Source organism: Eriocheir sinensis, chromosome 48 (assembly GCF_024679095.1).
Source record: "Eriocheir sinensis breed Jianghai 21 chromosome 48, ASM2467909v1, whole genome shotgun sequence".
In the NCBI taxonomy this organism is placed as follows: Eukaryota; Metazoa; Arthropoda; class Malacostraca; order Decapoda; family Varunidae; genus Eriocheir; species Eriocheir sinensis.
In genome coordinates, this window is record NC_066556.1 from 6,312,526 (window position 1) to 6,329,782 (window position 17,257).

Consider the following 17,257-nt stretch of genomic DNA (forward strand, 5'->3'; position numbering starts at 1 on the left):
CTTTTCCTGTTTAAACTTCCCATGGCTAAATTAACTCGTAGAAGCTCTGAAATAATTTTACAGGCTTATGAATTATTGAAGAGTCACCAAAGTTCATATATCAGGGCATAATCTTGAGTATAGCGCCATTTCCAAGGGTAGATAAATGGACAGGAGATGGGGAGTAGACATTCCTTGGCAAGTTGATCAGTGAGGGATAACGTTGCTAAATTGTCGTACTCTGTCTCTCATGTTTGCTGATCTCCAACCCCCAAAATTGCTTTCATCACCCAAATAACTGCTTTTATATATGATTATCGTTTAAATGGTTAATTACTGGTGTTTCCTGGCAATAGTTATCGGCCTGAAACCGTTAAATGCGCGGCTCTGAGTACGATAATCTGGCAACGGTGGACTGAGGGAGGCGGGAACAAGGAATCAGCTGTTGTGTGTTCCAGTCAAAACCGGTGCGTGCTCTCATTAATTTCGCGGCTCCCAAGTGTGCAGAACGGCCATGGCAGGTGAGTGTTGCATGGAGGTGTCTTTATTCTCTTCCTGCAGGTGAGGGCGAGGCGCTGGAGGGTGTCATGTAGGCTGTTGTAAGTGGAAGCTCATGTTTATTCAGTGATGGATACCAATGGCGGTGGATTCATGGCCGCTTGTTAGGTTTTCCGCAACCCTCGGGAAGATTCTTGGTGCTGTGACACGTGGGAAGCCTTTCACGAAGATGCTGTGAAAGAAATGTATCAATAAAGGGTAAAGAATGTTAAGTTGAAGGTTGTGTTGGTCACGGCACTCTCCCATTGATTTCTGGTGGATTGAGGAAAGCTTGTGTGGCAGCAGAAGAGCGGTTGATCAAGTAGAAGACGAGATATCAGTACTTCAGTAAGACCAGTCAACCCAGCAAAGGGCTGGTGTAGCTATGGGATGTATCTTCTAATGGGTTTGTCACCTGCCCACCTGCCTGCCTCTTGATGAGCGCGCCATGCCTGTGGGAACAAAGCATCGGCTAGGACGGCTAGGGCTCCCAACTGTTGGAGGCCCCAAGAGTTTTATTTTATATATATATTTTTTTTTATTGGAGGTGAAGGTTGGGGGGCTTCCTTCGTTCAAGGTGCTGAAGAGAAGGGACAATAATTTTGGTAACTACAGGATCCTGCCTAACTCATTCTGATGGCTGACATGTTTTCTTGATTCATTTTTATTTTTAACCCAGTAGCAGTGGGGATGGCGCATCATACATGTGGGGGGGTCCCCCCTGGTTAGGAGGTTAGGTTATGTAAAGTTTGGTTGGAGTAGGAGTTAGGGGAAGGGGATTAGGCCTTTTTCTTTACTTTTAAGTACTTGCGCCTTCATATTATAGTTGAGGGACATGTATTTCATCCCTCAACTTTAGGGGAGAGCGGTGATGATTCGTCCACTTTTTAGAAAAAATATTTTTAGAAAAGTTTAAGTAGTGTAATTTTGTTGATCTCAAAATGTTCCTCCATCATTTGTCTCTTTAGGCTGCTAATATGACACCTGTAGCTATTTCCAGTTTTCAGATGTAGGTGATGAAACACAAGTTTCTAAATCGTCTGAACCATCCCCACCCGTGGTGATGGTTCGGCCAGGGAGGTGGGATGGTACGGACACTCATAATACTCGCCATAATATTAATATAACTTAAGTGTGATTGGCTGATAAACAAGAATATATATTTCTACTACAAGACATTTGTATAACCTCAAAAGTATCATCTCAATATTTATAGGAAAAAAAAAGAACCATAAGAAATATCTCAAAAATTTTGGTATTATGGCTTCCTTCTCTTCACACAAGCATAAGATCTGAATATAAATCAAACAAATTAACCATTTTATAACTGTTGCAACACTTAAAGTGTTTAAATTGATATAAATTTAATAAAAATCATGAAAAAATCAACTGTCCGAATCATCACGAGAGCTGGGTGATCGTGTTATATGGCAGTACCTTTGCCGTGCATCGCTGCGTCACCGAAATAATTTACATTTCGCTACTTGCCATGTTTTTGAAGTGAGAGCTTATGATATACCCTGAAAATATTACATACGAGATGTAAAAAACAAAATCGGACTTGCATCGAAAAGAATAGCTCTGAGGGCGTGGTTGTCCCATGTGGGCCAAGGCAACAAAGTTTTGCACCTTCACACAAAATCTCGCGGCACTCACTCCCATACACTTTACAATAAATGCGATGGCCGGACCATCCCACTGTCTGAATCATCACCGCTCTCCCCTACTATGGAGGCTTAATATCATATTTTGGAGGTGCGGAGTCAATCTCCACAATTACCAAAAAATCTAACTTAACCACTGGAGTGATTTGGGTGTAATTCTAGATACTTAACAAATAGCATCTAGTAGTGCATGTTTCAGCAGCATGAAGAAAGTTGGAAAGTTTCTTTTAGTCGGCGCAACTTCTGTGGTCAATGCCGGAGAGAGACAGGAGGGGAAGGAATTATAGGAGAAGGGAACAGATCCCAGGAGACGGGACACAACCCCCGATTAATACCTGGTACCCATTCACTGCTGGGTGGACAGGGGCGTAGGGTATCGGAGAAGCTGCCCAAATTTTTCCACTCCACCCGGGAATCGAACCAGGGCTTTCTCGGTTATGAGCCGAGTATGCTAACCACTGCACCACGAAGCCCCCTAGCAGCATGAAGAAAGAAGCAAAGCCATTGATCTGATCTCCAGCCATATCACTTGCTCTGTCCCACTGTCCATGGCAGTGGTAGGCTGTAGCGTTTCCTAATAATTTATTAATATAGTTTTATGGCTCTTGATTTCAGCATTCATTTTTATACTTCCTACCTTACCTTGTGACATGCTTAATTAACATTGCTACACCACTGTAAGTTAATAAGTTCCAATCTGGCTGTTTATAAAGGTTAGGTATTGTAAGGTGTTTTGACAGGTTAACAGGTAGGCCTATAGTATAGTATATGCAAAATTGTTGAGAGGACCTTTCAATATGCTTCTATGAGGTTTGTAAATATTTATGGATTCTCCATTTATCTGCAATGGATTTGACAACTAATGCAGATAACTGAGGATTTACTACCCTGTACTTATGTATGTGTATTTCCCCATGGCCTGATCACGAGTAGGGTAGGGGCTGGTCTCTGAATGAGAAATGCAGCGTCCTCAACCTCCCTGAGCTGTCTTTCCCCTCTCTCTGCTGTTCATGCTTCTTTCTTTGGGTAACCGGGGGATTAATCCTTCTGGGGGTCCTGTGTCCCTGCCCTATGGTGAGCAGTCAGGTCAGCCCCTGATCTGGGCTGGTTGGGGGGAGGAGTTTGCACCCCCTCCCCCCACTAAAAATTAGCCTAAGCCAAAAACAAATAAAAAAGTAGAGGTCGAAGTCGGGGCATGAGCCATGACCCCAATCTGGTCTTGCTGGGGGCCCCGACCGCGCTGCAGGCTTCCATTATACATCTGCATCCAGGGAGCCAGCCGTCAGTGACGGGTGCAGGGCAAAGCCTATGGGACCCCTGCACCTCGAAGGAGGAAGGGCCCCCTAGCCCCTCTTTTTGTTTTGGGGGTGGCCGGGGTGGTGCAGAGGCTGCTCAGAAGGCTGAGGGTGGACATAGTGGCACTCTCTGAGACAATGAAGTCTGGCAGTGGTGAGATCAGTAAGGGGGGGACACCTTCTACTGGTCCGGCATGAGCGATGGCTTCCACGTCAAGAGGGTAGCTGTGGGCATCTCCAGCCAACTGCCTCCATTTGTGGTTGAGGTTACTCTGATTGATGAGCGTATAATGTGAGTGAGGCTGAAGCACACACTGGGCTTCATGTGTCTTGTTGCAGTGTACGCTCCTACCGAGATGCATGAAACTGAAGAGATGGAGGTTTCCTACGCAAAACTCGACTCTGTATTAGACCAGTGCCCTCCCTGGGACACACTCATTGTCCTGGGCGACTTCAATGCTACTACTGGCACTGACAGGATTGGCTACGAGCTGTGTGTTGGTCTCCATGGTTCTGGTACCAGGAACATCAACAGCCCTCCTGAATTTTGCACAATCCAGAATGTTGAGAATTGCGGGTTCTTGGTACCAGAGACCAGAACTGCACTGCTGGACTTGGTATAGCGATGCTGGAGGGGTTGCTAAGGAGATTGACCACATACTCATAAGTACTCGTTGGAGGATCCTTCAGAACTGCAGGGTTTACCGGAGTGCTGAGTTCCTTGCACCTGACCATAGGCTTCTTGTTGCAACACTCAAGCTTCATGTCAGGTCAAGAAGTATCTCAAGATGCAACACTGGTGTGCTCCATCTTGAGTGGCTGAAGGACCTGGCACGTGCTCAGGAGTATGCAGTGACAGTCTCAAATCGGTTCGATGTGCTCAGCACCCTGGAGGACCCTGTTGAACTGTGGGATACCTTCAAATGTGAGACTGCGAGCTGCCAAGGAGTGAATTGAAGAGCGCCTGAGATCTATAGTCCAACCAAATTGTCAAGTCCGTTTGGTCAGAGGCTCCCGCGGGTCCATTTCTCCCCTCTGCTCTGCCACACAGTCCCAACACCTATTTTTTCCTATCATATGTTACCTTTACCTTACATATGAGAGGAAGAGATAGGTGTTGGACTGTGTGGCAGAGCAGAGGGGAGAAATGGATCCGCAGGATCCTATGCCCAAACGGACTCGACAATTTGGTTTCACTTTAAGAGTGACTTTGCCTAGGTGGAGACGCTGGAGAATATTGAGGAGAGTCGCACTGCCAGACTTGCTGGGAATCGGGACCAATAAAAGGCTCTGTTACGTAGGACTAAAGCTCTCCTGAGGAGAGACAAGGAGGGTATGTCAAGGGTCTCGCTGAGGAAGTCGAGGGCCATTTAAATGCGAATGAACTCTGACCCACTTACTGAGCCCTGAAGAAGCTCCGCTCCAAGTCTCCCTCTCAGGTGAGCACTATCCGAACAGCTGATCACTGCCTCGTGTTGGACATGGATGGACAGATGGCTTGTTGGGCTAAGTACTTTGAGCAGCTGTACGTGGCAGACCCTCCACGTGGGCAGCTTCCAGTTGCTGGGTTGCAGGTGGTGAATGCTGATCCACCCATTGATGAAAGTCTACCTTCTGGTTGAAGTCAGAGAGGCTATGGCAAAGTTGAGGGGTGGAAAGACACCTGGCACCTATAACAGTGTGGAGCTGCTCAAAGCTGGGGGTGAGGCCATGATCCGCAGGTTGCATGTGGTCTTGACTGCTGCATGGCAGTCCGGTACCATTCCTCCTGACTAGAAGAGGGGGTTGGTTGTCCTGCAGCGTAGTTCTTTAACCGACTGAGCTATTGGAGCATCTGTGTGTGTGTGTGTGTGTGTGTGTGTGTGTGCGCTTGCATGCGTAGGTCTAATAATAATAATAATAATAATAAAAATAGGAATAGGCCTTATAATAATAATCATAATATAAAAAAAATGCTTTATTTAGCTTTGGCAGCCGTTAGTCTGAAAGTGTGAGAAGATGGCGCCACTATAAACACTTGCCTGCGCCATGACGGGCTGGGGCCGAACACCATCCAGGCCCCTCAAGCAAGCCTACCGGTGCAATAGGCGTAGACGTAAAAAGAAAAAAAATATGGATACATTTCAAAATTAAATTCATACATGAAACGAGTATAAGAAGATGGATGGGGAATGAGGGACTGACAGATCTGTGGGAAGGTTGGGGCGATGGTGCTTGGGGGGGTGGAGGACAGAGTGGTGGGGCTGAGGATGGGGGGGAAGGGCAGCCTATTTCAAGTGCGTGGGTGTGTGTGTTTTTTCCATTGTTTATTTATGCAACATGTATCATTGTTTAATTTTTGGGGCCTTGGCTCTCTTTTTTTAAGCAGTTCAGAAAATATTTATTAATGTTAAAACTATCCATTTCAGGAAGACGCAAACGTGGGGCGATGAAGGATACTGTGCCAGAAGCAGAGGTGGAGGAGCCTGTGGTCAGTAAGGAAGATGTGAAAGAAGCCACTGAGGATCAGGGAGATGATGGGAGCCAGGTGACAGCCAAGGCAGCTGATGGGAAGAACAAAGAGGAGCCATTAAATGTTAAGGAAGAACAGGTGGAGGAAGAGACAGAAGAGAGCCAGGAGGAAGAAGATCCATCAGTTGCCAAAAAGGTCATGAAGCCAAAGGAGGAGGATGAAGAGTTTAAGTTGAAGTTGGAGACTGAGTCGGAGGGAGAGGAGGAGGCACCACCTCTAATTAAGAGAGGAAGAGGAGCAGCTGCCAAACCAAAGAAGGTTGTACAGGATGAAGCAGAGAAAGAGACAACATCACAAATTAGAATGGTAAGGAAAAGGGCAGCTGCTAAACCAAAGGAGGAGGTCCATGATGAAGAGGAAGAAGACACCCCCCCTCAAGTTAAGCAGGGAAGGAAGAGAGCAGCTGCTAAACCAAAGCAGGAGGTCCATGATGAAGAGGACGAAGACACCCCCCCTCAAGTTAAGCAGGGAAGGAAGAGAGCAGCTGCCAAACCAAAACAGGAGGTCCATGATGAAGAAGAAGAAGACACACCACCACGAAGTAAGCCAGGAAGGAAGAGAGCACCTCCCAAACCAAAGCAGAAGGTCCAGGATGAGGATGAGGATGCAGACACACCACCACAAGTTAAGCAGGGAAGGAAGAGAGCAGCTGCCAAACCAAAACGAAAGGTACAAGATGAGGAGGAGGAGGAGGAAGACATCCCCCCACAAAGTAAGCCAGGAAGGAAGAGAGCACCTCCCAAACCAAAGCAGAAGGTCCAGGATGAGGATGAGGATGTAGATACACCCCCACAAATTAAGCAGGGGAGAAAAAGAGCAGCTGCCAAACCAAAACAAAAGGTACAGGATGAGGAGGAGGAGGAGGAAGACCCCCCCCCACAAATTAAGCAGGTGAGAAAGAGAGCACCTCCCAAACCAAAGCAGAACCAGGATGAGGATGAGGAGGAAGACACACCACCAGTCCAGAAGGGAAGGAAAAGAGCAGCAGTTGCAAAACCAAGGAAGAAGGCAACGAACAAAGTAATGGACAATGCAACGTTTGTCGTCCCTCAGAAGGATGATGAGGAAGATGAATCGTCTCCATCTTCAGCGACGGGCAGCAAAAAGAAGGCTGCTGGAACTGCCAAGGCCCCAGGTGGGAAAGCTAAACCCAAGGCACCCAGGAAGCAGGCAGTCAGTAAGAATACCCCACCAGTTGAGGGAAAAGAGAATACTGACACCAGTAATGTGCCCAACAAATCTGGAGTTAAGACAGGTGGGATTTCAGATGAAGAATATTAAGCTTCTTAGTACCTTTTGCTAACTCCTGGGCAGTGAGTGTAACCCTTTATCAATACCCTCCCTAACCTATAGTCATTCTTGGCATGTACTTACACCAAAAAAACTACATTATTGATTTTTTTTGGCATGTACCACACAAAAAATGCTCTACATTCCCAATTTTTTATTACATCAATAGTATTTTGTTCAGAAGTCTTTGATTGAAAATTTTATAAAATTGCTTTGCAACAATAGTTTCTTTAAATCTTTTTAACAACCTAGATTGCCTACTATTAGACCATTTTATTATGAAAGTTCCTCCATGGTGTAGTGGTTAGTATATCTAGGTACTATGAATCTGTGTGCCCTGGTTCAGTAAGGGCTATGGGCAGTCAGCACCCAGTTGTTCATTCTCTTTCAAGGCTGAAATGGGTAATCGAGATGTCACACACTTGCCCTGTGTCCTGCCTGAGTGCCAATGAAATGGATATGAACACTGTGGCCATGTGTAGCTTAGTGGATGCCCCAAACCTTACCTTTACCTTTGTTATGAAACAAATTATTCTCTGCTCATCAGGATGCCATAGCTCGGATGTATGTGAGGTAAAATATGGAGACTAATTGACTGTTAATTCTATATCCATAATTTGCATATATTTTTACCTTGTTTTTACTAAGTCTAGAGTTCAGGAACTTATCTGCTCTTGTTAAATGAATTGTATTTCTCTATGCTTTAATGCCTAACAAACCACAACTTGTAAATAACAGCTTGCAGTTGTAATAAAGGAGAAGCAGGGACCATATGCAAGTCTGCTTGGCTTTTGCACTTGACTCCTTTCATACATGAACTTGTAGAGAATGAATATAACTTACCTCTGAACCCAAGGCTGTCTGTTACTATTAGTTACCCATATAAATATTGGCTATCCATTCATCAGTCTTAAGTAAATGAGATTTTGGGTTTTTGCTGACAGCCCAAGTCTGCAACTGAAAAGTAACCTCAATTATTACTTGGATATAGAAACTGCAACACTGGAGGGTTACATTTCATGGTAAATGGAAATTGAGGATGTTTATGAAAATTTCAGATAGGGCACCTCAACTGTCCAAAACTTTGTGCTTTAGCTTCCCTTTGTCCCCACAAAGTGTCAGTATTATTCTCTTTACTATTAACCCCTTCACTACGGCTGGGCCAAAACAGTGCCCCGCGCCGTATCCGAGATCGCCGCGCGTGCCAAATTTCATATGTCGTTATTGAATATAACAAGTTTTCAGCCATAAACTCAACATAATTATCATGTATTATATATGAAAACATGCAGAATTAAATGGTGCACATAAAGAAACTCGCTACGTCTGGGCCAAAACAGTGCCCTGTGCTGTATCCGGGATCGCCGCGGTTGCCAAATTTCAAATGTCGCTGTTGAATATGACAAGTTTTCAGCCATAAACTCAACATAATCATCATGTATTATATATGAAAACATGCAGAATTAAATGGTGCACATACAGAAACAAATTAATTGATAATTTTTAGATGTAAGCATACATATAGAAATAAAATAACTCTTATATTGGCTAAAGCAAGCCAGGACACAGCATGCGCGTCCTCGGATGTGGTACGGGGCACACAATGACGCAGTATATGCATCCTCGTGTTGAAGGGGTTAAGCATGGGGTATTCATACTTCCCTCTATTTTCGCTCACAGGAGCTACTGTTGTTTGCAGCTTGCAGACTCCATGTGTTCTAATAGCCTGTCTTTATTCTCTTACCCTCTCTGCATAGCCTTTCCATACCAGCCTGATAAGCTTTGCATCACTTCTCTTTCTCTCTATCCCTATCTGTGTTAAGAGGTTTGTTCCTGTTTTAAAAACTTTCAGCTCAAGTTGATCCACAGGTTGTTGAAAAATAAGCTGTGTACAATATGCTTCTTTGCATGAGTCATATTATGTATGAGAAGGCATTTGATGCATTTTTATTATTTATGCATACACTCGTGAGGCAGGGCAGAGATGGACTGTATATAAAAGTGTTAAGGGATATATGTTGAGGCAGCACTGGAACCATAATTCATTATGAGAAAATTCCAGTTAAGAAAAGTACTAGAGTAGTACATCAGAAAAATGAATCACAGCATGCTTGGAAGTATTTAGGAAATTGGAATCGGTAACAAAAATTAAAGGTAGATAGTGAATACCTTAACAATCTTCAGTTTTAGATAAGTCCTGCTAAAGGGGCTATTACACTGGGCAAATTTTTCATGGATCTTCAGTCAAACTACGATTTCCGTGGTTTTCTGACGTGTCCACGATCTTTCAAAGCTATGGTAGATTTCACCAAAGGACGACGGTATTACTCACCATCATCATCAGCAGCAATAACAAGAAACTAGAAGAAGAGGGAGCTACACCCTACTGTCCCTACATTTGCACAGCTATGAGTGTTGTTACCTGGACCAAGGCCTCTGAGGCCACTTTAATTGAGAAATTACGGGACAAGCCAGCTTTGTGGGATCCCAGGCATGAATTGTATGCAAAAAAAACTGCACAGAAGGAAGAGCAGACAATGGTTTCCTAAGCCTTGTGTCTTTCTTGGCTATAGATGGTTGCACAAGGCTCAATATTTCATAAAATTGGTCCTTGCTGACTCATCCACTGCCTGTAGCCTTCTTCGTCTTCTAGACGTAGTTCTTGCATCAGCTGCGTCACTTCACTGGGCTCCTCTCTTCTTGTTAGCCATTGCTGCCTCCACATTTTTTTTTTCTGTTGCTTCTGTAGAATGTCGCTAGAGCCAAAGCAACGTCACTTTGAGTGAAAACGGGGATGTGAACAGGGACGTCAGCCACACGTGAAAATGTGTTGGTCAAGACCACGGTACGCTGAGAGAGTGTGAGGCAAATGTGATAGGATAAGACGATGGTAGTGTGTCCACGTAGACAAAAATCCACGATTTTATGATTGAAGATCCACAGAAAATTTGCCCATTGTAATAGCCCCTTAAGGAATAAGAAAAACTTAAATAATGAAGGAACTTGTAGAAAAGTTTAAAATGGGGTCTGAAGATGAAGATAATGAGGGTATGGTAATGTTTAAGAATACAGTTAGTTGACAGAACAACAAATAATAATTATTATTAACAAAGCACTTGAGTGGAAAAATACACATCTAGGAAAAACATTCATATAGTGCCACTCTCTCTGAACTAAAAGGTGAACACTATCATTTCAGTCCTTACAAAAAAACCAAGGATTGTGTTGACTACAACTTTACAAGGAACACCAGGATGTGGGATTTGTGTTGCCAGACCTGATGTTTTGTGTTGCAGGTGTTGAGCGGAAGGTGGTGGTGAAGGGGCGGGCTGCCGTGGATGCCCATTGCCCCATTGCCCAGCATTCCCATGTGTATGAGGAGGATGAGGAGGATGACGTCATCTGGGACTGTATGTTGAATCAGGTTTGTGGGTTAGGGTGGTGCACAAGGATAAGAGGTCAGATGGCCTACACATGGCAGCTCCTGGAAGTGGCTTATTCACCAAATGCCCTTCGTCTTATTGAACTATTTTTTTTCTTCATACCGGGTTGGATGGGTTATGAGTTTCTCCCCCTCTTGACAATCGTACACTCTCCCTGATGTTCATTCCTTACATGCCTTCCTCCACAAACTGTCTCCAGGTCTTCTTTGGTCTACCAGTTGGTCTCCTCCCTTCGAAATTCCCCTGCCATCCATAAACCACTTTTTATCTCAATATTTTAATTTATTTCTTATGAGTAAATCAAATTTTTTGTTCGTGTTATTTAACCCATCCGCTTCGATTGGCAGGGATTTGGCTTTCACTGGTAGCCTGGTAACATACTCCCAGGTCTTTTTCTGCCTCTGTGGTTGATAGTGCAGAGTGTTTCCCATGTGGTATTGGTGTGCTGGATATCCCCTCCCAAGGTGCATGACTACATTTTTCTTCATTGAATTTTAGCAGCCACTTTTCATTCCATTCCTGTAGCTTGGTGATGTCTTGTAGGAAATCTGCAGTCAAGGGGTTAAGTGTGGGGTTTTAATATATTTGGAGGCATAAAACCATTGCTGTACAAGAAAAGCAGGGTATACATGTAAGTTTAATTTTTTTTTATGGTAATATTGAAATACTAAATATCCAATTTAGTAGTTGGAAATATTCATCACCCTTGCAGTAAATATGCTGCATCATGCCACACCAGATGAGGAATTCTTAATAACCCCCTGAGTGATGCTGTGTGGTTACTCTGTTGACATTTAGTGAGTTTGTTTACTAATAATGAAATTAATTTATTTATGCTTGTTTATGTCTATGCTAATTTTCACATGTTGTCATACTGGTCAATTTTGTCACATGGCTGTTTCCTTGTCCCTCAGACCAACATCCAGTTCAACAACAACAAGTTTTACCTCATCCAGCTTTTGGAGGATGACTCCAGTAAGACATACTCAGTATGGATGCGTTGGGGCCGTGTTGGGGCCAACGGCCAAACAAGCCTTGTCCCGTGTGGCTCAAACCTTGACAAAGCCAAGGGCATATTTGAGAAGAAGTGAGTCCTTTTTTCGTGTGCATGTGCATGCATGCTTGTATGTGTTAGTGTAGTGTGTGTGTGTGTGTGTGTGTGTGTATTTGTTTTACCTATTTGTTGCATACAGGGCCTGAGCCACCTTGGGTAGTCCTGTTTCCTTGTCTACTTTCATCCAATCTTTCTTTCATTTGGTGGACACTCTTCGCCTCCACTACTTCCTCTTCCAAACTGTTCCACATATCCACACTTCTATGAGGAAAGCTGTACTTCCTTTTGCCTCTCAAGCATGTTCCCTTTCTCAGGGTCTTGTTTTGTCCTCTCAGTTCTCTCCTTTGCTCTCTCTCCATCAAGTCTTCTCTATCTACCTTATCCATACTACTCATCAACGTTTACAACATTATCAAGTCTTCCCTTTCTCTTCTCTGATCCAAAGTTGGCAGGCTCATGCATTCCAATCTTTCGTCATATGGCAGATTTGAGAGTTAAGGAGCCATTTTTGTTGCAATTCTCTGAATCCTTTCCAGTTTCTTTACATCCTTTTTTTTGTGTGTGGGGACCATACCACTGCTGCATGTTCTAACTTTAGTCTAATTATTGCCTTTATTATCTTTGTCATCATATCTATATCTATATAGTGGAATGCAAATCTAACATTTTGCAATAGTCTATATGTATCACCAAATATCCTGTTTGTGTTTTCTGGTGTCAAAGGATCCTGAATTGTCACTCCCAGGTCTTTCTCTTCCTTAACCACACTGATGTCTCTTTCACCCATTTTATATTGTTTCAGGGGTCTATTTTTACCTTTTCCCTTCCTCAATATGTGACATTTGTTTGCATTGAATTCCATTTCCCATTTGTTGCTCCACTCACTCACTACATTCAGATCCTCCTGTGTGTGTGTGTGTGTGTGCACGTGCTATGCACACATGCATATATTTGCATGCACACCAGTAAGCCATTTAATTTTTTTCACAAATAGTGAGTCAGTCATAAAATTTAAGTAATAGAAATTCATATTTTAACATGAGGTAACTATCTGGTGTGTTTTTTACTGCTTCAGATTTAGTGATAAAACAAAGAATGATTGGGATCTGAGGTTCATGTTTGAGAAGGTCCCTGGCAAGTATGACTTACTGAAGATGGATTATTCTAAAGGAAAAGATACTCCGGACTCGGCTGCTATCGTAAAAAAGGCCAAGGAGAAAGTAAGTACCGAAGGGACTGTGGCTGAGTTTGGGCCATTGATTTATTATTGGCCCATATTTTATTGACTTGTGTCCTGAAGCATCATCAGTTATACTTGAATACCCTTTTCCGGATCTTCTATATTTAGGGTTTGTGGAATTGTATTATGAAAACTATAGGGAGAGTATCTTTGTAATCATCATTATTATCACCTGTGCTCATGTTTCCTACACTAAGATCATTTGAAAGTAGATGCAGCCTCCCTCTGTGTGTTTCAGGCTGCCGTAGAGTGCCAGCTGCATCCCAGGGTGAGGGCCATCATTGAGCTGATCTGTGACATCAAATGCATGGAGGAGGCCGTGGTGGAGATGAAGTATGATGCCAACAAGGCACCGCTCGGCAAGCTGACCCGTGACCAGATCAAGGCTGGCTACCTGGCCCTCAAGCGCATTGATGACCTCGTGGAGAGTGACAAGTTTGCAATGAAGGACTTGCTACAAGCTTGTAATGATTTCTACACCAGGTGAGGAGCATCCATGAGCACTCAGGGTATTTTTGCAAATTCATATCCACTGTTCCAATTAATTTTCTATCATGGTAGAGTATACTCTAGAAAACTGGGTTGGGCTATAAAAAAAGCATTAAAAAAGAATGCTAATTAATCTTTAAAATGACCATTACATTTTATAATGTTTAGTGGATATGAGTAGACCTACTATGTGCAAGAGTGTGAAGAAAAAGGCCATATATTACATTTCTATATTTTTTAATGGATTTGAGTACCATGTGCAAGAGTGTGGAGAAAAGGCCATATTCCACAGCTCCCCAGCACTCTTTCAAGCCGGGTTGGTGTAGTTGATGGTTGTTAACTTTGGTTTGCTCTAACACCCAATTAATTTCTGGGAATCTCAGTTGAGGGAAATCTCATCAGAAATCAGTTTATTTACTTTATTTTTGAATTTTTTGATAGTCCAACTCAAATGTGGTGTCTGTTTGGGTTGGGCTCCAGTGCACTCTTGTGTGCTCCACAGACAGGAGAGAGAACTTGTTTACAATGTGCTGGAAGAGGAGGTGATGGCTGTCCTTATTCCATTAATTAAGGCTAGGTTTGGCAGTGCAGCTGTTTCCCTGAGCGGGCCCCGCCCAAATGGACTTATAGCTGAGTCTGACTAAAGGTACAGGTAAAGTTGGGTACATAGCTACAGTGCTCATTTGTCTCATTAACCCTTGACCCTGTGGTGGGTAAGAACTCACTACCCTGGGACACAGGGCAACAAGCCCAAGAAGGTGGATGAACTGATGGGTGAGCTGGTTACTGACTGCCCTGGACTGGGATCAGACCCATGTCCACAGGTTTTTAGCCCAGTGTGCTGATACATATCTTTCTCAGCTTGTATAGTTGGTAGTTGACAAGCAGAGGGATGTAAAAACTCCATGAATGCAGCTGAAAGTAGCATTGACAAACCTTTGCAGGGTGCCACACTACTTTGGAATGAAGGTTCCTCCCCTCATCCGCACCAAGACTGAGATCCGAGAGAAGGTGGCACTCCTTGAGGCTCTGGGTGACATCCAGGCTGCTCTCAGTGTACTAGATCAGCCCATTGATGTGAACACTCACCCAACTGACCAGCATTACCGCAGCCTCAAGTGTGACCTGACGCCACTTGAGAAGGATTCAGAGGAATACAAGGTACTGTGCTCTGTTATATTTTATCTAGTAAGGATAACTCCATTGCCTTCTCCCACTTGTCACCACTCCGATGCATTCATCTGCAGGAATTCTATGATCACATCCATTATTTAATGCTGATACACTTAAGGGGAGAAGGTAGACCAGCTTATCTGTACAGTTATAGTTACAGTAACCCAGTGAATGTAATCTGTGTAGGAAATATATTTCATTGCTCAGATAAAAGATAGCAAAATATATTTTTGTTGTGTTTAGATCAAGGAATCTGTTGTGTTTTCGTGGCACCAGCCCGGGAAAATTGTTGAGATATAATGTAAATGTGATGTAGGTGATGTTTTTCTGCTGATTGGTAACAAATATTTTGAGTATTACTGAATGTACACTATATATTTATTGAGTTTATTCTCATGCCCAGCTTATTTACTCTGAAAAGGCTGGATTTCTTGTACATGACTTAGCTGAGAGTTGATAGGGATAGGATGAATTTTTATTTCTGTAGCTTTTAAATTAATAGGTTGAATTATATATATGGATGCCACTCATGTAAAAAACCCACTAACAGATACTTGAGAAATACATGAAGACAACGCATGCCAGGACCCACTGCCAGTACAGCTTGGAGCTGCTGGAGGTGCTGGCTTGTCGCAAGGAGAGTGAGCACCAGCGCTTCAAGGATGTGGGTAACCGCATGTTGCTGTGGCATGGCTCACGCATGTCCAACTGGGCCGGCATCCTCAGCCAGGGCCTGCGTATTGCCCCCCCGGAGGCCCCCGTCACTGGCTACATGGTCAGTAAGGAGAGTGTGTGTGGAGGGAACTAATGAGACTGTGTGGGCTGAGCTTATCTTTTTATTGCTGATATATATTTCCTTTTTCATATTCAGTGGTTTGGTAAAAAATATTCTTACATTCTTTTGATTTTCAGATGATCTGAATTGAAAGTCTTAATGTTGTATTGCATCTTGTTAAGTAGGAATACTGTTGTGAAGAGGGATTTATTGGAAGGGCAAAGAGTTGCACCATTACTAAGGGTTGAGTTGTAAGGATACATAGCAGTCTTGTTTGTGCATAGACCTTCTCAGGGGATGTTAATTGTTATTCTTTATGATAATAAGGTTAAGGTGATGAGGCTTCCAGAGCTTTTTATTGACAAACTCTCCCTTACTCCTGTCAGTTTGGAAAAGGAATCTACTTTGCTGACATGGCCAGCAAGAGTGCCAACTACTGCTGGGCCAATGCAAGCAAAAATGTTGGTTTCCTTCTGCTCTCGGAGGTGGCGCTGGGAGAGAGCAATGAACTCCTTCAGGCAGATTACAATGCCGATAACATCCCAAAAGGATTCCACTCTGTCAAGGGTTGTGGCAGGACGGCTCCACAGCCTGAGAACTTCACCAAACTGTAAGTAATATGCGTTTTTTTGCACATTCTTTAATCTATATACTTGTGTGTGTGAAAATATTTAACTTAGCATATGTCAGTATGGCATATCCATTATTTTAATAGAGTTGTGATTGCCCACCCTATGGTTATTTTTGTCCAGAATATATGTTAAAATGGTCACATGACTAATTTGACTTTCCATTAAACCTCTTGAAAATAGGGTTACCGATGACTACAATGCAAATGATTGGAATCACTTGTACTTGGTCTTGAAGGTTGTAAGTGTGTTACGTCATTTGGATGGACTGTGTTGAGCTTTCTTTCTTCTTGGTTTCTTCTTGTGTGGAGCATTCCTCCTGCTTTGCATATATGGGCAAAGGGTTTATAGTGAGGATGATAAAAATGACAACTTTTTTCCATAGGTCTGATGGGACTGTTGTGCCCATGGGACCAGGGGTGCAAAATGTGGCAAAGAACAACATGAACTACAGTCTCCTCTACAATGAATACATTGTCTATGATCCAGCCCAAGTCCGTACACGGTTCCTCCTTAAGGTAAAGTTCAATTTTAAGTAGCTTGCTCTGCCTTGTTCCCTGAGGAGCAGCAACAGGAGTATGTTTTAGTCTTTTAGAAGATGTGTATGTGAGAGAAACTTGAAAGGAATGTGTTTGTGAGAGGCACTTTTTGCAACTGTTGCCCTTTGCATTACTAGGTCTTTTTCCTCAGTAATGAGTTTTTGATAGTCTTTGAGTATATATGTATTGATCTGCAATGGAAGCTTAACCTGAGTATACTCTAGTAGTGTAAGACAAAGAGAAGCTTGTCATGCCTTCAGAAACATGCTTCTGAGAGGCTGCAAGGAGTATTGATATGTATTACAAGTGTGAGCAGTCTGTTTCTAGAGGGACAAGACAAACATCAGTATTTCTTACATAATGCATTGTAGAGACTGTCCAGAATGCTGCCACAAGTGATTGGTATTGAAACAGTTAGTACTATTACTGGAATGTGCCCACTTTGATCCAAGATGGCTGATTTTTTGTGCTACAAGTGATTATTTTGTTTTTGTGATAAGGACAGTAGTCATCTGTGATATGAGGTTTGAAGAACAATGTATTTTAGTTTGTGATATGCCTTTGAATAAAGTTTTACAGTTAAATCTACTCTGCAGTTTCCTCCCATAAAGACTGTCATTGGAGTCAGGTACACGGGG

At 43.2% G+C, this 17,257-nt stretch overlaps 1 protein-coding gene across 3 annotated transcripts; it reads left to right on the forward strand.

Annotated features, from left to right (window-relative positions):
* Window positions 1–346: 346 nt before the first annotated feature.
* LOC126981510 (poly [ADP-ribose] polymerase 2-like) lies at window positions 347–17,207 on the forward strand. 3 transcript variants are annotated; one of them, XM_050832619.1, is made up of 11 exons: window positions 347–500; window positions 5,884–6,410; window positions 6,492–7,242; window positions 10,574–10,701; window positions 11,635–11,807; window positions 12,850–12,994; window positions 13,253–13,497; window positions 14,448–14,664; window positions 15,227–15,451; window positions 15,838–16,061; window positions 16,466–17,207. In XM_050832619.1, the coding sequence occupies exons 1-11, from the start codon at window positions 494–496 to the stop codon at window positions 16,617–16,619; spliced, it is 2,796 nt and encodes a 931-aa protein (XP_050688576.1). In that variant the 5' UTR covers window positions 347–493; the 3' UTR covers window positions 16,620–17,207. The 3 variants fall into 3 exon arrangements, with proteins under 3 accessions (XP_050688576.1, XP_050688573.1, XP_050688575.1); XM_050832616.1 differs by having other exon boundaries at window positions 5,884–7,242; XM_050832618.1 differs by lacking the exon at window positions 347–500 and adding an exon at window positions 591–735 and having other exon boundaries at window positions 5,884–7,242.
* Window positions 17,208–17,257: the final 50 nt, after the last annotated feature.

Coding starts and splice junctions, on each gene's coding strand:
- LOC126981510 (XM_050832616.1), top strand. Junction 7,243..10,573: donor CAAATCTGGAGTTAAGACAG/GTGGGATTTCAG, acceptor TTTGTGTTGCAG/GTGTTGAGCGGAAGGTGGTG. Junction 14,665..15,226: donor AGGATTCAGAGGAATACAAG/GTACTGTGCTCT, acceptor ACCCACTAACAG/ATACTTGAGAAATACATGAA.